We start from the raw sequence: 27,359 nt of genomic DNA on the forward strand, positions 1-27,359 counted from the left end.
GCAGCAAAACTGAAACCTCTGTCTACATCTAGGCTGATGATTATTCTAACCACGAAGAACTCAATCAATATAAGGATGCATTACCAAAATATAAAGATCTAACCATATATTAATCACAAGAAGCTACAGTCTTATCTTTTGTCATAGCGAGAAATCAAGGGCAGAGGGATTATATGCTATCTAATAAACAGAGAAACGGATAAGCAAAATCAAGTTTGCTAAGTGCTTAACAGAAAGTTAACAGACCATTTCAAAAATGCAAAGTGAATTACATATCACCATTAGCAAAGGCAGCCACACTATACTTTAATTGACCCGAGACAAAGAACAACAAACTAAACTCACGCCCAATAAACTTGTGGTAATACAGAATGGTAAACAACAACTGGGACATACTAATTCGATAAATCATGCTAGGACTGACTCGAAATGAACAACACAACAACAAACCAGGAGAAGATGATAATCAAAAACAGAACGGAATATAAGCAAAACAGACTGATTGATAACACACTCATGAAATAAACAAAGTTCGATATCATTTTGAAAAGTACCAAATCATCTAAGACAAACAGAAAACAACATATATTGAAATACTCCTACTACACCAAGGCATAACATGCCATTTCAGATAGTATCAAAATGATGTATCCATGATTCAAAAAAGAGAGAGAGGGCAAGGGACGGAGGTTAGAGTGTTACCAAGGGCAGTAAATACCTTTTTATGAGCAGCAACCGGAACAAACAAGCTTTAAATCGAGCGAGCTTAACACCACAAATGAGAACTTTGAGAAATCCGACTAATTCCTCTGCAACTCACGAAGAACGAGAAGAAAAAAAATATGTATCTAAAGTGTAAGTTCTGGATGATGCTTACAGCTTTGAGAAAAGTTTTTTTATATGATTTCTCTTGCCAACCTTTTACAACTTTTTTCCCAATTTTTCTTCCAACATCTAACACTGAAAAAGAAAAGCGTTTATATAGAGGGACACTAGGCTGATTTTTGGGGGGAAATCTAGAGGGAGAAAGGGTGAAATCAGAATTCGAATCTCTTTGGGAGATAGGGCTCAAACGGTTGGCAATAGTACCAAATTCAACAAATTTGCAACGGATTGTTGAGGAGAGTCGTCCGATTTCGAAGCAAGGACGCTTGAGGAAGGAGATTGCTCCACCTAGCACTGCCCATGTACGGATTGTCGAGACTAAAGAGGAAGAAGACAACGAGTACTGAGTACTGGATTGTACTCGTTCTTCGCTGTGAATTTTCCGTGAACTCGCCGTCTACTGTTCACGCCGTTTGGGATTGCTGCGTAGACGCTGCGTCCTTGTCTTTTGTGAATGTTGCTTCTGGCAGTGCTAATGCTGTAAAGAATTGGGTTCTTTGTTGAAGAAGAGTTGGACCGGGTCTATAGGGGAAAAGGGATGGGTTCCTTAAGGAAAAAATGGCATAGCATGACAATCCATAGTCTTATTGGCAATAAATAGCCCACTTTAAACTTTTTAGCAAAAAAAAAGATTTTTTTAATATTTATTTGATAATAAATAGCCACATTCTCTTTTTAAAAAAAACTGATTTATTTTCCTTAATTTCTCTCTCTATTTCCTAGGAGTTAACACGTTTGCTTTTATTATTTCTTTTCTCTCTCTCCTTATAATTTATAAACAAAAAGAATTATGGNTTTTTTAGCAAAAAAAAGATTTTTTTAATATTTATTTGATATTAAATAGCCACATTCTCTTTTTAAAAAAAACTGATTTATTTTCCTTATTTTCTCTCTCTATTTCCTAGGATTAGCACGTTTGCTTTTATTATTTCTTTTCTCTCTCTCCTTATAATTTATAAACAAAAAGAATTATGGTATTTTTCAATTTCTCTCTTTCTTCCTTTTGTTTCTGACTCTTTCAAGTTTAGGATTTCTATTTTCTTCTCTAAAATATTTCCATTAAAGATCAATCACAACAATAACTCTTCACAATAAGTAAATCAAATCATACCAATTTTTTTTATATTGATTGTTTGGGTTATTTTTAAAAAAAAAAATTGAAATTTTCTACATTCTTTATCTTGTAGTTAGATGCAAGATTTTTTTTCTTTTGAAAAACTTTCGTATTTGTATTATAATTCTACAACGTTTTCTTCCCCAAAAAATTGCAAAGTTTCGTGATTTCTGGAATTGACGTTTTTTCAATTTTTAATAAATATATTTATGACAATTTTTTAAATTATTGAATTTCATTGATTGAATTTGATAATGAATATTTATTTTTTCTCCAACAAATGTATCTAAATTTGTTAATGAATACAAACAAACACGTAACAATGTAAAATTTTCTAAATTTGTTAATGAATTTTGTTGATTGCATTCCAAAATAGGAATGCAAGCAACTGTATACCTATGCAAAATTGGAAAGATACTAATGCAAACAAATGTATACCAATTTATAAATGAATATAGACGCATGTATCCAATACAAATGTATACTTATGTAAATTTGAAAGATATTAATGCAAATAAATGTATACAAATTTATTATGAATACGAACAAATGTATAGCAGGTTATAAATGAATATGGATGAATGTATCCAATACAAATGTATACATATGTAAAATTTGGAAGATATTAATGCAAATAAATATAAATGTATACCAATTTATTATGAATACAAACAAATGTATCCAAGATGGATTGAGTTCAAAGGCAAAATAATTGCCAGGTAATGAACTCATAGGAATACCTTTGAAATAAGAATAATCATAATCAAAATATTATTTGCTAATTTTAAGAAAAGATATAAGTCTAAACAATATTTTGCTAGTTTTAAGTGGAAATGATTGGAAGATAGAATAGAGATGGTATTAATTTTCTTTTATTATTTTTTAAAATACGAAATAATTTGAAAGGAGAGAGGAATAATCTTTTGCTAGTTTTAAGGAGAAATGGTTGGAAGTTAGAAGAAAGATGTAATTAATTGTCTTTTATTATTTTAAAAAAATACGTAACAATTTGAAAGGTGAGATAATTCTAAATAATCTTTTGCTAGTTTTAAGGAGTAATGGTTGGAAGTTACAAGAGAGATGATATTAAATATCTTTTATTATTTTAAAAATAATTTAGAAAATGTATATATTACTTTTAGGCTAACATGTGCCAATTTTTTATTTCTTTATTAATTGCTAATTAATATTGGGCTATATGTTGTCAATTGTATGTAACACTTGTCTAACTGTGTCAATTCCTCCTTACTTAAGTGAGCAGGAATTCGGGATGGGGCCTGGGCTTGCTGGAAATTTAAGAAGGGCCCAAACTTGGTCTCATGAAGGATTGGATGAATTGGTGAGACTTGGCTAAAATTGAGATTGAGTTAATTAACAATTTAACCAAACGAATTTAAAAAATAATCAAAAGATTTAATTTTGGTAGATTTGGCTAGAGTTTCAAATAGGATAAATAAATATAACTAATTTACAAGCTTCTTAATATTAACAAAACAAAATAATTAACTCCATTGCAAAATAATTAATTCAAAAATGCAAACTATTATATAACTAAACTACTTAGTAAAATATTTAAACAAAACAAAATCTTTTTTATTTTTTTTAGATGACTTTCGAATATTTATGAAATATACTAATAATATACATAATTATGTAAAGTATATATATTACTTAAAAATCATAGAAATAAGAAAAATACTTAAAAGTAACTTGAAAAAAAAAATTGAACTTTATAAAAACTAATTATTTCAAATCGTTTGGAATTTAAGAAAATATATATTGTGGAGGTCCAAAATTGGATGTCAACAATAGTAATAGTGGTAATTGCCTTCTTCACTTAAGATACTACCATGTTCTGAAAAAAGTGTCAATTGTCCATTGATGACCATGTTTAAAAAATGATGTTTGGCCAATACATTTGGTTACTATTCTTCATCAGATTCAGGCCAATTGGGACATATATCAGAGAGATTACACACGAAATAAGATTCATAACTAACAAATAACATGTCTTTGAACAATACATAGATATCCAAATATTAACTACAGATTACACAAATTATCCAGTACTGAAAGAAAACACAAAAAATACTTGTTCGGAACAGATTACATGAAAGAAAACACTCAAAACATTAATTTAAAACATCTCCAGAACCATCCAGGGAAATGATTTCAAACTTGAAAATGTTTGAATCAGAAACAATACTTGTAACAAGTTTCTTTATTGGAACTAGTAATCAGATGAACTGAGACTGCAAATGCATCATCATGCCTCGATACTCTCCTGCGGAAAGGAGGAAAACAAGAGAAAAATAGGAGAGGAATGTGACGAACACGAAAATAATTGAATATAATCTATGTTTGATATAAAGGCACCTAAATTTTGTATTAGTAGTATAACAAAGTAATGTTGCCCAATTTAATGTTTCAGCAAAGTGCGAAACCCACGATGCAACAACATATTCAGTTAGTCCCACAAAATAGAGTCTGGAGAGGAACCTTACCTCAAAGGAAGAGAGGTTGTTTCCGATAGACCTTTGGCTCAAGGAAAAAGAGTTCAAAGGAGTCCCAAAAAGAAATGAAGGAGGTACAAGAAACAATAGATAATAGCAACAATAGCAGATAGTAACATAACAGAAACTACAACAAGCATTACTATAATTGAGGTATATGGGACAACATATAGTAACAAAAATCGAAGGATAAGAAACTATAGGAGCAATACTATGACTACTGATATGAACAGACAGCACGACAACACACTGCTACCTCTAATTTCTGCGTATAGAGACTATAGGGATAGATGTAATCTTATTGAAAAATGTCTTATTCGATATTTAATGATACGAGATGGAGAGAATTGGACTAACCTCATAACAACTACACTTTGTGGCATTGAAATCTGCTTCAGTAGGGAACAGTGACCTTGAATTTGCCGCTTTCTGGATCAGCTTGCTTCTTCTTTTTCTCGCGTTCTATTTCTCTTGCAGATTCGCTTGCTTTGCGTGTGTTGTCCAGTGTCATCTCTTGAAGGTTATCCAAATCAGCAAGCTCAACTGGCACAGCCTCAAGATTAAGACAGGAGATCAGGACAAGGCTCCTAAGTCTTGGGAAGGGACAGTTTGATGCCTCCCATGACACGAAATCTGCCATTTCAATCCACAAGACCTGAAGTTTCTCAAAACCTCCCGGCTCCATCTTCCAGGACTTCCCTGTGAACGCATTTTCTTTCAATTTTAGGACCTGGAGATTTTTCACCTGCCCCAATCTATATGCCTGGTTCCAGTCAAACCTTGTTTTTGATAGAGTTAACTTCTTCAAATTTGGTAAACATTCGGAGAATGCTGACGGAAGGTGAAGAGATTTATTACTCTTATCATCGTTTAGCAGTGTTAAACTTTCCAGGAGCTTTAGCACTTGAAAATTGCTGAAAAATTCACTCTTGCTAGTTTCAAGAAAAGGCGTCAAATTACCTTCAATATTCAATTTTTTGACATTACCAGCCTTTGAAAGAACATTTCCCTTGCAGCTTTCTGGTGTAACCAGAGATAGAGTTTGCAATAAACAAGAATTTGTACTACTACTACATGTAGGGGGTGGTAAGATTGCAGGTTTGTTGGTGCGCAGATGGCGTAAACGTGGCATGTTCCATATGTCAGCTTTTATATCAAGGGTGGGCTTGGAAGTATTCAGAATAAGAGTTTGTGCATTACAGAAAGAAGTGAAGAGTTTAGGAAGTTCCTTGAAATCACCTGAGATAGCAATATACCTCAATTGCAATAGCTGGTAAAATTCCCTGGGAATACTAAACTTGAGGGATTCAATGTCTAAGACTCTCATAAGTGGAAATGTGTTAGGGATGTGTTTGATGTCGATATTAGAAAAGTCAACTTGTTTTTGTTTTGAGGAAAAACATAACAATGACCTAACATGTTCTTCAACCGTCTTTTTTGAGATGAAATTTTGAGGAACAGATGATTGAATAGACACTCGACGACAAGTAATTGAGTTTTGGATAGAAGGAACAATGTCTTGATCAGATGTGAGACATACTTGTTTGAAAAGAGTCAATCTAGTAGCCTCTTCAACGCAAAACTCATGTAACATGTCGTGAACACGACAAGTTTTTATTCGACCGTTAGACCTCTTTCCCATAACCATCACTAAGTTCCTGTTGGCACAGTCATTGAGATAATACTCTGCTATCTCTTCAATTTCGTTGCCCGACAACTTGGACATTATGAGTCCCTCAGCAATCCAGAGTCGAATCAATTTCCAAGCGGGGATATCAAATCCTTGAGGAAAGGCACCAAAATACAAGAAGCAAGCCTTTTTTTCTTGTGGCAAATGATTGTAACTCAGTCTCACAACATTCACACATCTCTGAAGTTTGTCTTCTTGTATAAGGTGTTTCCCTACATTTTCTCTAACTACTTTCCAATCAATTTCGCTCGTACGACCTCTTAAAGCTCCTGCAATTACCACAATTGTAAGTGGTACTCCACTACATTTTGCTACAATGGCTTCTCCATGTTCTACTAACTCAACAGGACAACGGCTAACGCCAAAAGCTCTCTTTTCTAGCAGCTGGAAACTTTCATCTCCATCCAGAAATTTCAGATTGTGGGGATATTTATTGACAGATCTAGCAATGTCTTCGTGTCGAGTGGTCATCATGATCCTGTGGGCTTTTTTATTATCAGGGAAAACTGTCTTGACGAAAATCTACAACATTTGGATCCCACACATCATCCAAGACAATGAGACATTTACCTCCATTAGCCACGCGCTTACGTATTTCCTGAGTTATGTCTGCCTCATTTCTGTTTTTGAATTCATCAACGGAATTTGTGAACTTTTTAAGAATATTAAAAAGGATATCCCTTTTTACACACGTTGATTGTCCGATGAAAACCCAAATGTAACTGAAAAATTCTCGTGAAATCTTAGGATCATTATAGATTTTTCTTGCCAGTGTGGTTTTACCAAGTCCCGGCATTCCTACAACGGGGATAACATCTAGACACTCTGCTCCTTCAACCAGTCGATTGATCACTTTTGTTGCTTCCTCATCAAATCCAACCACTTCGTGATTTTCCAATGACGAACCCTTTAAGATGGGCAAACAAGTTATTAAGAGTACTTGTCTTGATTGTATCATAACAAGAAATTACTCCATCTACGTTCTAGACAGGTACCAAATAAGCTATGGTCATGTGCCAATTCATGTGTGAAAGTTAATTTTCAATGTGTTATGTCAAATTGTATACCTGCCTATCCAAATATAGACAGGTAAACGTTTGAATTGGTATTTTGTCTGGGAAAACGGTTTCTTAAAAATTAGAAAAATGTTTTTTTTTCTAGTGGAGTAGAAAACAAGTTACAAAATAGCATTAGAAGTTCATTGTCTCCTTCGATCCCCATCCCATCACCGTAATATTTACTAGATTACATATAAATTATCTTGGACAACATATTTTTGCTTACACACCTAACATTAGAAAGTAAATAAAAAACTAGTTATATTCCACAAAATATTATTTTCCTTTGTACCAAACACACCTTAAAACTAAATAATTTTCAAATATAAGAAAAGTATTTATTATGGACTGGTGGTGTTGCAGCAGCAAGGGGTGCACGTGCACCCGTTAACTTCAGAAAAAATCATGTGTATAAGTGTATATATATCTTGAGAAACTGACATAAATTAGAATATAATTAACGTGCACCCATGAAGGGTATAGGTTTGCCATTTTGTTGCTGGTACAAGCTAGAGGAACCACACACATGACTTAGGTTCGAATCCAGCTACAACATTATTTTATTGTTTTTATTTTTTAAGTTTATCTTGAAGCTCATATTTGAGTTAAGATAATATTGATGCACCCGAAATCTTCAAATCTTGAGTTCGCCTCCGAGCAAGTGATTGTAATTAGTGGGCTGAGCTCTAGCATGTTTTAGTACTTGAGGAGATGACTGATGCATGCTGGTGCTAGGATTTGTGTAGTCACCAAATTTATTATTGTTGTACATATATTTACATTGGGCGAATATTATTTCTATTCCCAATTTTGCTTTAAAAATCAAACTCCCCCTCAACTATGAAAAATATGTCCTCAAACCCCTTATTCTATGCATTGTCTATTTTACTCTTTATATTTTCAATCCCCATCTTTCACTACAAGAAAATATGAAATTTTATATGACAATTGATGGTGGTAATAACTAACGATAGTGATTGCGTGTGTCGATTTTGGATAGTGTTCAATGATGATAGTGGTTGTGGACAATATCTTTATCGTATAGTGGTTGGCAGTAGTGATTAACCGTGGTTGTTGTTGGTGGCGGTTGATAGTTAATAGTAGAATGATACTGATAATAAATGGTGTGGTGAATGATGATGGAGGTCAGCGATATATAATGTTGACCAATGGTGGAAATTATCGATAGTGATTAGTGGATGTAATAATGGTTGATGGTGATGGTTGCAAATAATGGTTAATGATAATGATGAATAATTTGGTGATTGACGGTACTAGTGGTTGTGGTTAGACTGAGGATGGTGGTTGTGGATGCTAGGTGGTGTGATTGACGGTGGTGGTAGTTGTGACTAATATGATACTTGTGGATGGTGGGTGAAAGTAGATGAAGTAACAGTGAACTGTCATCTTTGTGAAAATTCTTAAATAAAAGTCTTAATGATATTAGGACTTTGTGATAGATCTTACTCAATCATACCCATTAAGTGGTTGTAAAATAAGAAAGACCAACACACTTAATAATTAAGATCTGAATTCAAATCATGAAAACAAACCGATTAATTAATAATTGAAATTTGATTGAGGATGGTGATGATTGCAAATGATGGCTAATGATAATGACAATTAATTTTGGAGATTAACGATATTGATTGGGGTGGTAGGTGGTGTGATTGATAGTATTGGCGGTTATGGTTGGGCTGAGGATGGTGGTTGTTGATGATAGGTGGTGTGATTGACGGTGGTGGTAGTTGTGACTAAAATGTTAGTTGCAGGTAGTTGGTCAAAGTAAATAGAGTAATAGTGAATTGTCATCTTTGTGAAAATTCTTAAATAGACATCTAAATGATATTAAGACTTTATCATAGATCTTACTCATCATACCTATTGAAACTCATTAAGTGGTTGTAAAATAAGAAAAACCACCACACTTAGGGCGTGTTTGGTATGAAGGAAAATATTTTCTGGAAATTGTTTTCCAATTTTCTCATGTTTGGTTAGCTTAAATGTTTTCCAAATCACCTTGTTTTCCTCAAATTTAAGGAAAATGACTTCATTTCAAAAATTAAGGAAAATATTTTTCAAAACTCTACTTCATCCTTAAATTACAATATTTTTTTTCTTACCCTACTCCGTGCCCCGTACCCGACCAATTTTTTTATTTTTTTATTTTTAAACTACAAATATTTTTTACCCCTACCCCAAACCAGCTCCCCCTCCCCCCAAACAAAAAAAAAAGAAATTTATTTTTACCTCATCCAACCCCTACCATCCCTACCCCTCCCCCCACACACAAAAAAAATATTTTGGAAAAATATTTTAAATTTTTAAAATTTCATTATTTACCCCATCCCATATTCTAACCCCGCGTCCCCCACCACACAAAAAAAAGTATTTTGGAAAAATATTTCAAAAAAACATTTTCCTTCATGCCAAACACATCCTTAATAATTAAGATCTGAATTCAAATCTTGAAAACAAATCAGTTTAATGATTGAGATCTCAAAAATTAAAAAATCGCATATTGAAATTTTGTGCAGATTTCATAAACGAACCTGTTCCTCCTGGACAACTTTTTCAGCATGATGGTCAATCATTGGGTTGGCCTCAAACAAATGTTGATTTTCATCAAGGATTTTCCTCACCTCTTCAAGTATCTCATTGATTTCCTCTGTAAAATTCCTGTTTTTGCAAGTTTTGTAAATCAATTTTTCAGCTATACTACTCTCTTGGTCTATCTTGGCCTGAATCAATAATTTATCAACAACATCATCTGCTTTATATACTGTACGTCGAATTTTATTGACTAGTACATCCCATTGCGTACTATTGCTTCTCTGATTCGCGTTATCGACTAAGAATGCATTTAATCGCTTTACTTCATCAAACAAATCTTCACACGATTTCTTCAATCCTGCATATTATTTTCTTTTATAGTCGTTTGATATAAAAATATTTGATGTATGTCAATTACTACTTTGTTGAATGTTTATTATTTTTGGTTATTTTTAAGTACATTGTATTATTTGTTTAATAATTTATATGTCTGTATTTTTAATTTTTGTGAAGGTTAATTGTAGTTATATCCAATTATAATTTATAGTAGAATTAACATAAATTTAATTTTTAAAAAAAGTCATATATAGAAAGATTAATTTATAAAGAAAGCTAACTTTTATGTCTAATATCAATATTATATAAAATATACAAGAAATTTAATTAAACATACAATTTATATAATGTTTAATTAAATTTTTTGTATAATGAAATAATATTAAAATATTCAATAAAGTGAATTGGTGTGATGAATAGTGTTACACCAAATTTGGTGTAACACTATTCATAACACTATTCACACACTAAAATGGTGTAAATTTGGTGTTGAATTTGAGCTCCAAAACACCAAATTTTACACCAAATAAGAATTTGGAATTTGGTGTTGGGTTGGAGATGGTCTTAAGAAACAATAAATAATAGAGGTAATATTACCATGAGAAATGCTAAATGGTCAGAAAAATTGGCCAGAAATTTAAAAAGTCTATAAAATCCTTTTTATTTTAAAATAAACTGAGTTTTTTTTTTCATTTTTTAATTAAAAGGTATTAAAGTTAAAAGGATAAAAATGTTCAAAAAGGTAAAATAACATAGTGTGAAATATGTTATTTTATCATTCTGGCCAAAATGATTTTTCCTATTACCATATTATCCTTTGACTTTATTAAATTTAATGTTTTGGAAAATGTGTTAGATGATAAATAATATTTAATAAGGCAAATTATCGCTTGATTTTCTAAATTAGACAAGTATTGTTGGACAATTATTGTTGGACGGAGGGAGTACTACTCACAATAGCAAAAGAAAAAATATTTAGCGGTAATTGAGTTAATGGTATTGTATTCAGACTCGCTAAAGCTTTTAGTGATACTTATATAGAGTGTTGGTTATAAAGAACACATATTTATTATTGCCGCTAAATATAATATAACAATAATTATTTTATTGCCATTAAACAATTAAAGCAATTTTATTTATTTATTTGTTATAAAATGAATTTATGTAAAAATATAACACTTGAACCTAACTCAACATCAAAAGTTAGATCGTAATTTTTTTTTGTCCAAGTCCATATATATAACCATCTGAATTCTCGCTTATTTACACATTACAATTGAATTGAAATGGTCAATTGATTATGACAATTAATATTTGTTTTGGTAAACCTAAGACAAATTTGTATAATTTGCAAATCACATACAGGCCTTAATGTGAACATTCAACTAGCTAGTCTAATCAAAGTCTAGATTTGAAATTTATCAGTTTAAGTTTACATGTATTTTGAATTATTAAAATCAAAGTTTCAAAGTTTTTCTACTCGAAATGATAAATATATTTGCAAATGGATAAGCATTTGTCAGTTGATATTTCCGGGTTAATTTAAAAGGCGTTTAATAGTAGATTTTAAATATTTTCTTTATCTAAATTTTGTGGAATCGAGTGAAAGATGGAGTTATATTTCATTATATTTTTCTTGCACATAATATTAGGAATAATGCTCATACTTANGAAAAAGATTCTTTTTAAAGAGTAAAATAGAGAATTGGGTTGGAATTGGTTATCTGAAAAAATAGAGAATTCTATATTTGGAGAGTAAAATAGAGATTAGGGTTGGAGATGCCCTAAGCATTTGTCAGCTGATATTTTCGGGTTAATTTAAAAGGCGTTTAATAGTAGATTTTAAACATTTTATTTATCTAAATTTTGTGGAATCGAGTGAAAGATGGAGTTATATTTCATTATATTTTTCTTGCACATAATATTAGGAATAATGCTCATACTTAAATATATTTAAATACAATTTTAAAAGTGAAGATAAACTGAAAAACATTATTTTCCAAATTAAAAATATAATTAAATTTAAAATTTTTATTATCCAACACTAATATTTAAATAAAATAAAAGTTATGTTAAAATAAATTAATAATTTTATAACGAGGTCCTTTATTTAACGGAGAGATTCTTGGGAAGGTGGCCAATTTGATTAAAATATTTTTGACAGAATTATTCTTATTATTCCTATCAATCGATTTGATTTTGAAGTTTAACGATTTGACTTGTCGATTATCGATTTGTAGCTATGCTAAATCATTAAGAACCATAAATTATTGACTTATAGATTTATCGTTTTCGGTTTAACCGTTAAGATTTGACATTACAAATAAATAATTAAAAATCACTTAAAAACATGGTGACAAATCAAATAAACTATGCATATGAGTTGATAGATTATATCTTGCTCAAAAACAACACTAATACATTGTAAAATAATCAAAAGTTTGAGACTGCCAGAAATAAAAATATGAAACTAAATGCTAAGTCAAGAAATTTATATATTGAATGATATAAATACAATTTATTAATTTACTATTGTGAACCTCAAACCATTAAAAATCAATAACCTGATAATTAAAAAAATTAAAACCGTTATCGAACTGCCGTTAAACCAATAACTTATTACTGATGAACCAATAACTTTTTTTGGTTCGATTTTAAACCGGCCTACTTGACATAGAGTATAAAAATGTATTAAACTAGTCTATTTTAGATCTAGACTGTGATAAACCAATTGAATATTATCTTTTTAATAGATTTGTCCTAGGTAAGATATTTAAACCCAGTAATTATATATAACTATATTATAGAAGCGAATGTTGAGAAGCTTAGGGTCAGCCGACCAATTGACCGGTTTGCCCTTGTCCTCAACTTCTTCTATTTATATTTCATATTTTATATAACTATATTATAGAAGCGAATGTTGAGGAGCTTAGGGTCAGCCGGCCAATTGACCGGTTTGCCCTTCTCCTCAACTTCTTCTATTTATATTTCATATTTTATTTGTTTTAATTTATTTTTATTTTAATATTTTCTTTTGTATATACTATGTATTCATAAAAAAGCTATTAAAAATTAACTTAAAATATAATAAATTTGATTACAACTATATTATAGAAGCGAATGTTGAGGAGCTTAGGTGTCAGCCGGCTAATTGACCAGTTTGCCCTTCTCCTCAACTTCTTCAATTTATATTTCATATTTTATCTGTTTTAATTTATTTTTATTTTAATATTTTTTTTATATAATATGTATTCATAAAAATGCTATTAAAAATTAACTTAAAATGATAAATTTGATTACCTCTCGAAATTTCACATGTACGTCATAATTAGTTCTGAGAGAGTACCATATATTATTTGAAAATCACATTAAGAGTTCTATAAATCACAATAATTAACAACTTAAAATATTTGAAAATCATATTAAAATGTGATTGACTCTCAAAATTTCATATGTGCCACATAAATTGACACAAAAGAAGTAACATATATTATTTGAAAATATATGTTTTTGTCCTAACAAGGGGATATATCACCTAGGCAACAGAAGCAAAAAGAAGATACATGGAAGGCAACATAGTTGGGATGGTAAAATGACTGAGGAGTTTGTTCCAAGGCACTTACCGATGCGACAGGCAAAACAGAACCATTTGACAGTATCAATAGGTTCGACAAGATCCAATAAATCCATAAAGAATTTATGAATTATCAAGTGTTGTTGGATAAGTTTGAAGAAGAAGACTAGAGAAAATTACTTTTGATAGGCAATCAATCTTTTTTAATTCATGTTTTTGTAATAGAAAGTTTGAGGCTAATAACTCAACTTTCTTCTTGATTGACATATTTTTACATAATTATTTAAGCATCCTCATTTATAATTTCATCATGAGTGTATTACAAATTTTATGATGATAAAAAAATACTTAATTCTCTCTAATTTTTATTTTCTTTATGTTTGTTAGGTAGCAGAGGTACGGTTGAATGGTTTTCCCTGAGACCTGTTTTGTTTCAGCTTGAAATTCTGGAGTTTATCTAATCTGATTTCAAAGAGAACAAGTGGCCAAGTGGGATGCAAACACTGGCTGAGAATTGGTTCCAAAAATCAACCATCAATCACTTCACGTGATTCCAAAAATCGAGAAAATAAAAAAATACTCCCTCCATTTCACAAAGAATGACCTCCTTTCCTTTTTAGTCAATTTTAAAAAAATGACCTTTTTCCTTTTTTGGTAACATTTTACTTTTTGCTTTTCACGTGGTATGTTTAAGACCACAGGATTAAGGGCAATTTTGTACATTTGACATAACTTTAATTTAGGACCACAAGATTTAAAAGTCTTCTTTATTTACTTAAACTCCGTGCCAAATCAAACCAGGTCATTCTTTGTGAAACGGAGGGAGTAGTACATAATTGCAATTGTTGGTGCATCAACATCATAGCTTTTATTATTATTATTATTATTATTATTATTATTATTATTATTATTTTATAATAATAAATAAAATAATCCATGTTTTTAGTCAACTTGCTTGATTAGGACTGTCGGCAATTATATAGAAAGACCTGGCTTTAATAATTCAAATTAAACAGAGGGAGTAGTAAACTTAAACTTATCTATTAATTTCAGATCTAGACTTTGATAAACTAACTGAAAGTTCACATTTGCAGATCTAACAATAAGTGAATTAGGTTCTTCAACATTTGCTGCTTGCTTTTTGCTCACTCAATTTTCTCAATAAAAGTGTTGTAAATCTGCAACAAGGCAAACTACCATTTGAGAGCAATTATTAGCTTGGAAGGAAGTAAACAAAAAGGTATAATATAATGTTTTTTCTAGTTTTCATTTTACATGTATTTTTTATTTGAAAGAAACATACATAATAAGAATTAGAAAAATGATTTATACTTTTTACTTGGTAATTATAGAATATATAGAATGATTTGATAATTTAAGATCGGTCTCCAACCCTCTTCCCTTCCCTTTTTACACTGTTTTTCATTCAATTTTCTCATGTTTAGTAAGTACGAAAGTCGAAATCTTTTGTACCAACCACACCCATATAGGGTCCAAGCTTGTAAAGGAAGATTAAGGTCACTAATCATGATATGAAGAAGACCTTTTAATATAGTTTATGTAGATTTTACATTTAAGATCTTAATATATCATGATATGGAGAACACTTTAATATAATGTGTGTTCAGGAGGAAATATTTATATTTTTTAATGTTTTCATGTTCGATTACTTAAATATTTAGAAATTGAAGGCTGGTTCGTGGTTGGAGATTCAATGGAAAAAGAAGGAAAGTCATCGGTATGTCTATCAATACAAATTTTACATGCTCCAAATTAGTAGTAATTAAGTTTTACATATAAATTATACTTATTTTTCTAGCAATTATTAGTTTTACATATTTTTGTAACAATTATTTTGAGAATGTGTCTTGCATGTTTGGCCCCAATTACTTATAAGATTTTTTTTTAAAAAAATTACTTATGCTAAAATCTTTAAACAATATTCAATAATCATAGTAACAAATTAAAACAATGATAACATCATATGATATGTTAAAATTGTCTAAGGGGGTAGATAATATACTTGAGCTGATAAAATCCCATAAAATAACAAACTAATGATTACTATGTGTATATATATGAATAATTGGACAGTACAATAAAAAACTTGTATCCAATATGACATGTTCTATTAATTTATAAAAAATGACAAACATAAACTAAAAAAATCATAAAAATTGAAATATAGAATGAGAGTTAAAGGGAAACATTTACAATCAAGTCAATTAAAAAAAAATACAATATATTTGTCGTCATATCATACAAAATGAATATATTAATAAGAAAAACAAAGTGGCCAATAAATAAAAAATTATATAAAAATTATAAGATGATGAAACACAAAAGTGTTGTAAGTTAATAATTTTTTTGTCAAATTTATGAAGGAAGAGAGACTATGTATATAAAAAGTTGTGAATGAGTATATTTAATGACCGAAGCTAAAAAGATTAACAATTAAAAAGGTACCCCAATATACTAAAACTCATTAAGAAGTGTGAACTGTTAAGTCATACTAGTATACGTATCCGCGCGTTGCGCGACTATATATTAATTTAGAATTATTTTAATTTAATAAAATATCAAATACTTCAAATATTTTTATATATTGTCCTTTATTACTTTTATGTTGTATTAGTAAATTAATATTTTTCATATTAAAAATTTATTATTTATTTTTTTTTCACATGAAATATAAAATATCATAAGATTAAATGACATGTTAGTATATTTTGAATATATTTTTTTCGAATCCAAAACATTCTTTACATTCTGAAATTTGCGTCAAACTATAATAGAAAAATGATTTAATATAGGGTGGATATAAATAATGTAAAAATAATACATGTACCTGCTATATACATTTTCTTATTAATCATTGAAAATAATTAATTAATCAGTTTGTTATATTATTTTTTAAAACATTAATTTAATCTCTTACACTTTCGCAGAAGAAAATAATAATTTAAATTTTAATCAATGATTAGATGTCGAGGAACTTATCAATTTTTCTAGTATTCTAATATAGTAATTATTGCGTAAATTCTCGTTATGACTATTATAAAGTTTATCATAATTTTTAATACTTATTATTTTAATACAACGTGTAATCTTTACTTATTATTGTCTTCCCATTGTTATTTTTGTTTAATTATATTATAAATAATACTAACAACAATTTCTTTTTTTATTAATGTAAAGATAATTTAATATAACGTGTAATTTTTACTTACTATTTTCTTCCCAATTTTAATTTTTTAATCATCTATAAATAATAGTTACAATAATTTATATTTTTATTAACGTAAAGATCTTGAGTAATAATTCTTCTTATGTTCTATTAATAATAATGATTGAAATTATTTAGGATCACTATTAAAGTTTCTACATAATTGAGATAAAAATTGAGGTTGCATACAAATTAAAACATTTTTGAACAAAAAAAATAATTATATGCACTATTAGAGAGTACCTTCTAGTCTTATAAGTATCCTACAATTATGATAAAGTTGGAAAAGTGTAACAATCTTAAAAAATTATAACCATTAAATTTAAATTCAATTAGTCATTTTCAATTATTTAAAAAATTATAAATAAATTTTATAATTTATGAATATTTTAATTTCATAAAATATCAAATACTTCAATTTTTAAACATATTTGTCCTTTATTTTTTTATGTCGTATTAATAAATTAATATTTTTTCATATTAAAAATTTAAAATTTAAATTTTTTCACATGAAATGTTAAATATCATAAGATGAAATAACATGTTAGTATATTTTGAATATTTATTTTTTCTAAGCAAAAAAAATCAAAATATTCTTTACATTTTTAAATTTGTGTCATACTATAATAGAAAAGAGTGAATATAAAATTCTGTAATAATAATACAAACATGTACCTTATATATACATTTTTTATTAATCATTGAAAATAATTAATTACAAATAGTGAATCAGTTATTTGTTATATTATTTTTTTAAATCATAAATCTAATCTGTTAAACTTTTGCATAAGAAAATAATGATTTAAATTCTTATCAATGATTAGATGTCAAGGAACTTATCAATTATGTCACGGAAAATAATAATTATAGTACTTACTGCGTAAATTCCTTTTTGACTATTATAAAGTTTATCATAATATTTAGTACTTATTATTTTAACACTTTTTTTTCCATTGCTATTTTTGTTTAATTATATAAACAATAATACTTACACAATTTCTTTTTTTATTAATTTAAAGATAATTTAATACAACGTGTAATTTTTACTTATTATTTTGTTCCCAATGTTTTTTTCAACCATATATAAAACAATTTATATTTTTATTAACGTAAATATTTTGAGTAATAATTCTTCTAATGTTCTATTAATAATAATGATTGAAATTATTTAGGATAATTATTAATGTTTCTACATAATTGAGATAAAAATCGAGGTTGCATACAAATAAAAACATCTTTGAACAAATAAAATGATTTTATGCACTATTAGAGAGTACCTTCTAGTATAATAAGTATCCTACAATTACGATAAAGTTTGGAAAGTGTAACTATCTTCAAAAACTATAAGTATTAAATTTAAAATTTGAACTTTCGATTAGTCGCTCTCAATTATTTAAAAAATTATAAATAATTTTATAATTTTTAAAATATCTACTTTATGATTTTTTTTTTAATACAATTTTATAATTCTTAATTAACGACATTAAAAAGTTAAAAATTCTATATTTTAGAAAAATATATGAATTCCTTGTTAAAAAAAATAATCTTAATTTTGATTTCTCTTCGATATGATATTTTGAAGAACGTTTATATTTTTCTCAATCTAATATACAATTGTGCAAATTCTAATTAATTAAATGGTAATTTCTAACTAATTAAATGACATATTATTTATTTCACTTTTGACAAAATAATTTTGAATCCTTTGAAATCTTGTAATATTATTCATGAAGGGTACTTTTGTAAACAAATAAATTGTTCTTAAAATTTATGCAAAACCTATTATTTTGAATACAACAAACCAAACACGCAATAAAAAATAATCTCAACATAAATTATCTTGTCATAATTTATCCCATTATAACCAATCCCGTCATAACTTGAATTCAAACCAAATAACTCCTTAATCTTTAGCAATATATTCTATAGGTTTAAAGATTCTAAATGTCAAAGACAAATCATTTATTAAATGTATAGTAAACCATTTTAAAAAATTACATTTTAAATAAAATTTAACTTATAACATGATCCCATCACTTCATCCCCAACCTATCCATTTTTTAAAGTGATTTAAAAATAATGATTTAATTAAATAATATTAATGATGGTTAAAATTGCAAATATTATAAAGGTATATAAAAACAAACCTAGAAAACCCATTCGATCTAAATAATAAAAGTACATAATATGACAAAAACAAATAAAGTTAAACGAAATAAATTAAAGAATCACAATAAGACATTATATATCTAATAATATCATCATTTGCACATGATTCACTTTGATAAATACTGCTATTCCTCTTCTTGAACTTTCACATTTATATTTGCAAATATATTCAAATATTTTTTGGCTAGCCATCAAATAATCTAACTAATCTCCCCATAAAAAAAAAATATGAAGAAGAATGAAAATAAGACAACAATAACATTACACATAAATGATTGAATAAAAAAATAACAGAAAATAATAAAATTAAAAAGTATTAGATTAATTTCACTAAAATTAAATTTAAAAAATAGCATACAATTACAAATAAAAATTACATATATTTTTGTTCATTCTCTAATATTTTATCACCCACAAATCTATTATTAAAGAGCTATAAGAAAGTGGGGTAACATGCTTAAACTATGATAACAAATGATTCCATAAAAATTACGATTTATAAATGCATATAGTTAACACTCTAATAAATGTGAAGATATGACTAATAATTAAATATTTAAAAACATGTTATAATAAATGATTGAATAAAAAAATTAACAGAAAATGATAACATAAAAAGGTATTAGAATAACTTCACTAAAATTATATAAAAAATAACATAATCGTAAAATATTATTGATCAAATTAAAAATCATCAAAATTACGAATGTAAATTAAAAAAATTAAATGAAACTCATTCGACCTAAAGAATAAATCAAATTGAATGAAATGAACTAAAAAATCACAATAAAACATTATAGATTCAATAATATCACAGTTGTTGCAGAGGATTCTCACTTTGATAAATATTCTTCTTCTTCTTGTTCTTGGATTTTCACTTTTTTATTTATAAATATATTTAATTTTTCTTTGCCTAGATTTTAAATAATTGTTTCTATTCACTCAATAAAAAGATAAAGATAAGAAGAATGTAAATAATTAACCAATAACATTACTCATTTGAAGAAAAGTAGATCAATTAATTTTGTAATTGACTTTTTTTTTGTATATATATAGAGAATAGATATAATGGGTAGAATAGTTTTAGGTAACCACTTTAAATTCAAATTCAAAAAGTAATAACTACTTTACCATTTTTTCTAAAATAGTATTACGTGGTTAGTTACTTAATTTGAAAATAAAACACATTTAAAATCATATTTTATTTAAAAAAAAAAAACTAAAGTAAATCTTCATTTAACAGGTTTTCTTTAATGTGTGGGTAGTTTTCTTATTTATTTATTTAAAATGGTTGTACACAACTTTTAATATTTCAAAAAATCTTTTCTACTTTTTTAAGTTATAGAGAAACAGTTTCGTGGAAACTTCATAGCAATTTAAATTCATTCTTATCCACATCATTATTAGTTTAATTTTGTTTAATTTAAGATATATATTTAAACGAATTTTTATTTATTTTTTTAATTTTGAAAGTGTTGAATTTTGTGGTGCGTGACACTTTTTGTCTCTCCTATTATATATTGATAGAAGATTATTATTATTATTATTAAAAAATTTGCCTTATATTTTTAGATCTTATCTCAAAATAGAAAATTTAAAAATTAAAATAACGAAACAGTTTTCGTGGAAACTGTTTAGCAATTTAAATTCATTTTTATCCACATTATTATTAATTTCTTTTTGTTTAAATTAAGATATATATTTAAAAGATTTTTTTATTTTATTTTTTGAATTTCAAAAGTGTTGAATTTTGTGGTGCTGACATGTGTTATTTTTTCTTCTCCTTTTATATATAGATAGATTTGACTTTTCGATTGATTGTGTAGCCCAAAAGTATGGTGGATCATGATGAGGTTATACATATTGCTCTTCCCAACTTATTAGGGAGGGTCCCATAAATATTTTTTTTAAAATCGTTCAAAAGTCATATCACCAAAATATTTATGGATTAACACACGAAAAATCGAGATTATGTATATTGTTCCCACAACTCATTACGGAGGATCCGTGAAGTATTTTTTTAAAAATATTCCAGAAGTCATATCACCAAAATATTGATGGGACTAACACACGAACAACTGAGAATTACTCATTTGTAATTCAGTTTGTCCAAGTCTTGGTACATTTTCATTTCTTTAGTTATTGTCTCTATTGAAACAACAACAACAATAATTACGTATTATGTTTTAATTTAGGAGGAAAAAAGAAGAAGAATCAGGAATCTTATTGATGATTTCTTGAATGGGTTGAAGAAAATAAAGAATGAAGAAGAGTTCACTGCTTCAAAATTGGATGCCTTTGAAAAGCTAAGAATGGAAGTGAGATTCTTAAGAATATTTGTCCTGTTTGGGGATTCAAGTTGGGATGATGACTTTTATAACAAGATGGACAAGAAAATAGAAAAGTTGTGTGATATGATTAGCTCAGTTTTCTATGAAGATAATGATGAAGTAATTCTAGAGAAATACAACATGGAAGGTCTTGCTCCTCTGCTGGTGGAAGAGGTGCAAAGTTATTTAAGTTTGAAGAATAATGTAGCAATTATGAGCTCAGAGGAGAAAATGTTTGAATACCTCTTCACAAACCTCAAATATGATCTACCAAACTATTCTTTTTATTTCTTTGAATCCTTCGGTCGTCAAACTGACTACAACATTCTTCGCCAAGTATTCCATCATCTGACAGATTTCTATCCTATCCTCCTGGCCAACAAAACAACTACTACTCAATATCTCTTTCCTCGCTTCCAATTCGTTGCCCATACATTTTTACAATTCCATTTTGATACTTGGACTGGAAAGTATGAACCTCGTTATTATAACTACGCTACCAACGCTTCCAAATTCTCTGAATACTCTTCCAAAGTCTCTTCTCTACTGATCGACATAATCCCTCTTGAGCTGGAAGTTCTATACATTTCTACTTCTAAGCTCATCAAAGAATCAACGTCAACTGAAGAACTAAAACGGTTTGTCAAGCAAATCCTAAAAGCATCTCCAAGGATTCTTCAAAATTATCTCATTCATCTCCAACTACGCATGGTAGCTCTCAATTACTCTCAAACTCAAAGTATTAATGTCATGATCGAGTTCCTATTGATCTTTCTCAACGATAAACCAAAGCGCTTTATCCACCCTGACAAATTGAACGATATGTTGGCACATGTCGCACTACTTACAAGGAAGATATCTATTCTATTGGAGGAGAGCTCTGAGAATAATAGCAATGAAGCGGACTTTTCAGCTCCAGACTTGTTGCAAGAAATTGAACGAATGAAGGGAGATATCAAACAGAATTTTTTGAAAGCCCCGGATCAGTCATCTCAACTTTGCTTTTCTATGGATGATGGTTTCCTCTTCATGAATCTTCTACTCAGACATTTAAATGATTTGCTCATTTCCAATGCTTATTCAGTTTCTCTCATAAAGAAAGAAATTGGGATGGTAAAAGAAAGCCTTGAATTCATAAGATCGTCTTTCAAGAAAGTCAGGCAAACATTGGATGACAGTACTAGTGGAGTAGTTAAAGATTGTTGGCTGCGTGCTTTAGATGTGGCATATGAGGCAGAACATGTCATTAATTCCATTCTTGTTAGAGATAATGCTCTCTCGCATCTCATCTTCTCACTTCCGAATGTCATTGATAAGATCAATCTTATCGTGGCAGAAGTCACCAGTTTACAGCTGGAGGCTAAGAATGGGGATGACCCCCTTGATACAAAGTCTTCCGATGAGCCAATTGAATCAACCTCATCATCTTTTGTTGAGGTAACAGTAGGTCATGAGGAAGAAGAAGCCCGGATCATTGCCCAGCTCCTTGATGAACATGAATCCGAGCTTGATCTCATTTCGATTGTCGGAATGGCAGGACTTGGTAAAACTACTCTGGCCAACAAAGTGTATAACAATACATTAGTTGCTAGTCATTTCAATGTTCGTGCTTGGTGCACTGTTTCCCAAAAGTATAACAAGTCAAAGGTGTTGTGGGAGATTCTTCAGCAAGTTACTGCCTCGGAAAAAAAAGAAAGTGAGGATGACCTTGCTAAAAAACAACAAAGAGTAGTAGAAAGTGAGGATGACCTTGCTAAAAAACAACGAAGAGTAGTAGAACGTGAGGAAGACCTTGCTGAAAATCTACGAGTAGCACTGTACGATAAAAGGTACCTCATCGTTTTGGATGATGTGTGGGATACTGCAACAGGGGAGATGTTAATAGCATGTTTTCCAAAGATTGAGAGAGGAAATAGAGTTATCTTAACTAGCCGAAGTAGTGAGGTAGGTTTGAAAGTTAAATGCCGTAGTGATCCTCTCCACCTTCAACTTTTAACACCTGGAAAAAGTCGGGAGTTATTCAAAAAAAGGGTATTTGGAGAGGGAAGCTGCCCTGATGAACTGTCGAATGTTGCACGTCAAATAGTTGAGAAATGTCAAGGGCTTCCTTTGGCTATTGTTTTGATTGCTGGAGTAATTGTTAGAGGAAAGAAAAAGGAAAAGGGTTTGTGGCTTAAAATTCAACATAATCTGGATTCCTTTGTTTCTGCCAACAACAATTTAGAGATGATGAAGGTTATGCAATTAAGTTATGACCATTTACCAAACCACCTGAAGCCGTTGTTGCTTTACTTTGCAAGATCTCGAAAGAGCAAACGAACTCCAGTCTCTAAGTTGATGCAGTTGTGGATGGCTGAAGGGTTGGTGGATCATGATATCCCATNGCTTAAAATTCAACATAATCTGGATTCCTTTGTTTCTGCCAACAACAATTTAGAGATGATGAAGGTTATGCAATTAAGTTATGACCATTTACCAAACCACCTGAAGCCGTTGTTGCTTTACTTTGCAAGATCTCGAAAGAGCAAACGAACTCCAGTCTCTAAGTTGATGCAGTTGTGGATGGCTGAAGGGTTGGTGGATCATGATATCCCATCCAAGTATAGTTTAGAGGAAGCAACTCAAAGATATGATCTACAAGAAGAGTGAGCCTTTTTCTGTTAAGATCAAGGTTTGCTATGTGCATGATGTTGTGCACGATTTTTGTTCAGTAAAAGCGAAAAAGGAAAAGTTTGTCAAGATAATCAATCCAGGTGCTCGATTTCATGCTTCTGATTTCCTACACCATCGTCTAACCATTCATACTGAGGACGGCCAACTCCACAAAAAATGTGTTTTGTTCAATTCTAAAAAGTGTTCAGTTGGTAGTAAGCATCTCATATCTTTGAAAGTTAGCGGTTCGAGTCTTGAGTCCAACTATATCTGTCACACAAGACCTTTTGGACTTGTTAGAGTGTTGCAACTGGATAGCATTGTTTTGGAAGATTATTTAATGGAAGAAATAGGATCCCTATTTCATTTGAGGTTCTTAAAGATTGGGACTCTTAATGTAAACACTATCCCACTGTCGTGGTTGAACCTCCAGAATCTGGAAACTCTGCTGATCAATACGCAACGTAGGGTCATTGTTTTACTGCCCGGATTATTGAAACTGTCAAAGCTGAAGCATGTGAAAATTGACAAGAGTTCTCTGAAGCATGTGAAAATTGACGAGAGTTCTTTCTTTGGATTGGAAGAGGAAGAGGACAATATTATGCATCAACCAAAGTTAGAAGAGTTGACAACTTTATCCAAAGTTTTAATCTCATATACTGAAGCCACGAGTGATGCTCTGGAGAAGTTCCCGAATCTTCAGCACCTTGATTGCATCATCCCAGGACACGGCGAATGGTTTCCCAAGCTTGATGTTCTTAAGAAACTTGAATCACTCTTTGCAATAGGCAGCGACACCGAAGAGTACTATCCTGATCATCCCAATGAATATCACTTCCCTGGCAGGTTGAAAGAGTTACGGTTGTCTTATTTTACCATGATACCTGACTTGTTGTCAGCAATCACGCTTCTGCCTCACCTTGAAATTCTGGAGATTTTCAACTCTGCTTTCGTTGAGGATAAATGGGATGCAAGTGAGGACAAGTATCAAAGTCTTAAGACTTTGACTTTGCGAAAGGTCAACCTTTCAGAATGGGAAGTTGATAGGGAAACTTTTCCCAAGCTTGAGGAATTAATACTAGAGAATTGTTACAAGCTTACAGAGATCCCTTGTGCATTTGGGGATATAGACACTTTAAAGTTCATTCATTTAACAAATATTAACCGTGAGGTTGGAGATTCAGCCATGAAGATAAAGAAAGATGTTATAGATTTCGCAGGAGAGGACAGACTTCAAGTCCATATATCAGATGTGTATGAATAAGAAGAGGATGAAACAGAGGTAATTAATTTCTTACATCTTTAATTACCCCTACATACATTTAATTTAAATCATATACTTATATATATAATTTGCAGAATGCCCAAAGGACTCAGGGATAGAACAACAATGAAGAAAGAAACAACGCAACACTTCCATCTGATTTCATCTGATTACTGCTTCCAATAAACAAACTTGTTCTGGAGATGTTTTAACTGACTGTTTTCTTTCATGTAAATTGTGTATTGCTTTGCCTCATTAGGAGTAATTTGTTTTATTTGGAGTAGTTAAGCTTTGAATATCTGTGTTGTTCCAAGACATGCTATTTGTTAGTTATGAATCTTATTTCGTGTGTTAACTCTCTGATATGTATATGTCCCAATTGGCCTAAATCAGATGAAGAACACTGACCAAATGTTATGAAGTTATGATTTCAAATAAGTGTTAGGATATGTAATTTGAGATCATGATTTTAATATGTCTACTATTTAATTACCTATTTTATGATATTTTGAGATTTCAATATGTCTTACTTCCGCATAGTGTTGAGATATACTATTAACCATATGGTTGAGTTATAGTATTGATTTTAATCCTTTATAAAGACTTTACGTTTTATGTTAATTATTAAAATAAAGTCTTTGTTTGAATAGATCATTGTGTTTATATGTGTGTACATTACTTATATAGTAGACGATTTTTGGGTATGGAGTTGTTTAACTCATACGCGGAAGATTAAAATTGTCGGTTCTTATAAGTTATAAATTAAATGTTCACAATCAAAGATGAAGTTGGACAAATATCTTGATGATTGTAACACAAGATTAAATATAATTCTATCTTAATTATGGAAATGGTAAAATTCTAACTTCTTGTGTTAGTACATTTTGTGTTGAGAATATAGTGTGTACAGTGAAGTCTGTTAGCACAGTAGAGTTGGTTAGTTAGTTGCAACAGTGAAGTTAGTTAGTTAGTTGCTTTTCATTATTCTAGAATTGAGTAGATGCTTCTAGATTTTATTAATTAGAAATTGTATATAAGGATCACAATGTAACACTTATAGTTTTAGTTTCTTCAATGAAAGTTTTCTCTCTTCTCTTTCAATCCAGTACCTCTGTGCACAAGCTTGACCTCCATTAATGGAGGAACAGAGCAATTTAGCAGACTTATGCTGCTGATTTTATCATTTTGCATGTATTGAAAACGGACCAAGTTGATATATGTATTTAGGTTCTGAATTTCAATAAATAGCATCTCTAGTCCATTACATGAGCTTATACTCTTAATCTTGATGTAGTTATTATGATCTGTGTAGTTTGCTTTATTATTTTAAGGGAAAAGGGTAAAAAAATGTCTTTAAACTATGTGAAAGGAACAAAAATGTCCTTACCGTCAATACTTTGGCTAAAAAATGCCCTTTTCTGAATAAATATATTATATTTTTTCTTTTTAAACACATCTTCTTCTTAATTAAAATATTATTAAAGAACACTATTCTTGTTTTCTTTCTTCTAAAATCACTTTAACAAATAAAATGTAGGAAATATTTTTTCTTCTTAATCTCATTTTATCAATTAAAATAGAATAACTTCATGTACCCTTTCGACTGATAATATACGTGATATATATAAGATTATAGTATATCCATCATTAATTTATATTTATATAACGATAAAAATAATAATAATAAAATAAGAAATATTTTTATTTTTTATTTTTTTCTAAATTGAAGTAAGATAAACATTTGCTAATTTTTTTTAAAAAAATATTATTAGAAAAAAAATGTATTCAAAAGAAAATAATAATATATTAATTTGGAAAATGAGCATTTTGACCCATTAAATAACAATAAGGTCATTTTGGACCAAATAATGACGGCAAATGCATTTTTGGACCAAAATACAAAAGGAGGGCATTTTTTAACCAAAGTATTGACGGTAAGGGCATTTTTGAGCCAAACTATAAACGGAGGACATTTTTGTTCCTTTCACATAGTTT

The 27,359-nt window shown here is 29.4% G+C and overlaps 3 protein-coding genes and 1 pseudogene across 4 annotated transcripts in view; 2 read left to right on the forward strand and 2 right to left on the reverse strand.

Moving 5' to 3' along the window:
- The window catches only part of LOC125856250 (putative late blight resistance protein homolog R1A-3), a 318,417-nt pseudogene that overhangs the window by 283,038 nt on the left and 8,020 nt on the right, over positions 1-27,359 (forward strand).
- The window catches only part of LOC125856358 (putative late blight resistance protein homolog R1A-3), a 410,366-nt gene that overhangs the window by 68,969 nt on the left and 314,038 nt on the right, over positions 1-27,359 (reverse strand). The gene's annotated exons all lie outside the window — the stretch shown is intronic.
- The window catches only part of LOC125856360 (putative late blight resistance protein homolog R1B-16), a 190,711-nt gene continuing 167,406 nt past the window's right edge, over positions 4,055-27,359 (reverse strand). Inside the window, exons 3-4 of one of the 2 annotated variants that reach the window (XM_049535891.1) lie at positions 4,870-6,143; positions 4,055-4,283 (exon numbers count right to left, since the gene is read on the reverse strand). In XM_049535891.1, the coding sequence (XP_049391848.1) occupies positions 4,907-6,143 (1,237 nt within the window). In that variant the 3' untranslated portion in view covers positions 4,055-4,283; positions 4,870-4,906. The remainder of the gene's footprint in view (positions 4,284-4,869; positions 6,144-27,359) is intronic. The other variant, XM_049535892.1, reaches the window with a different exon arrangement.
- LOC125856370 (putative late blight resistance protein homolog R1A-10) lies at positions 14,745-25,789 on the forward strand. Its single transcript, XM_049535904.1, is given in 6 exon segments — positions 14,745-14,963; positions 15,406-15,461; positions 21,314-23,683; positions 23,897-24,078; positions 24,080-25,382; positions 25,460-25,789. Coding segments are annotated over 4 exon segments (3,861 nt in total). The 5' UTR covers positions 14,745-14,963; positions 15,406-15,437; the 3' UTR covers positions 25,365-25,382; positions 25,460-25,789.

The sequence above is a fragment of the Solanum stenotomum genome, chromosome 2 (assembly GCF_019186545.1).
Source record: "Solanum stenotomum isolate F172 chromosome 2, ASM1918654v1, whole genome shotgun sequence".
NCBI classification, from domain to species: domain Eukaryota; kingdom Viridiplantae; phylum Streptophyta; class Magnoliopsida; order Solanales; family Solanaceae; genus Solanum; species Solanum stenotomum.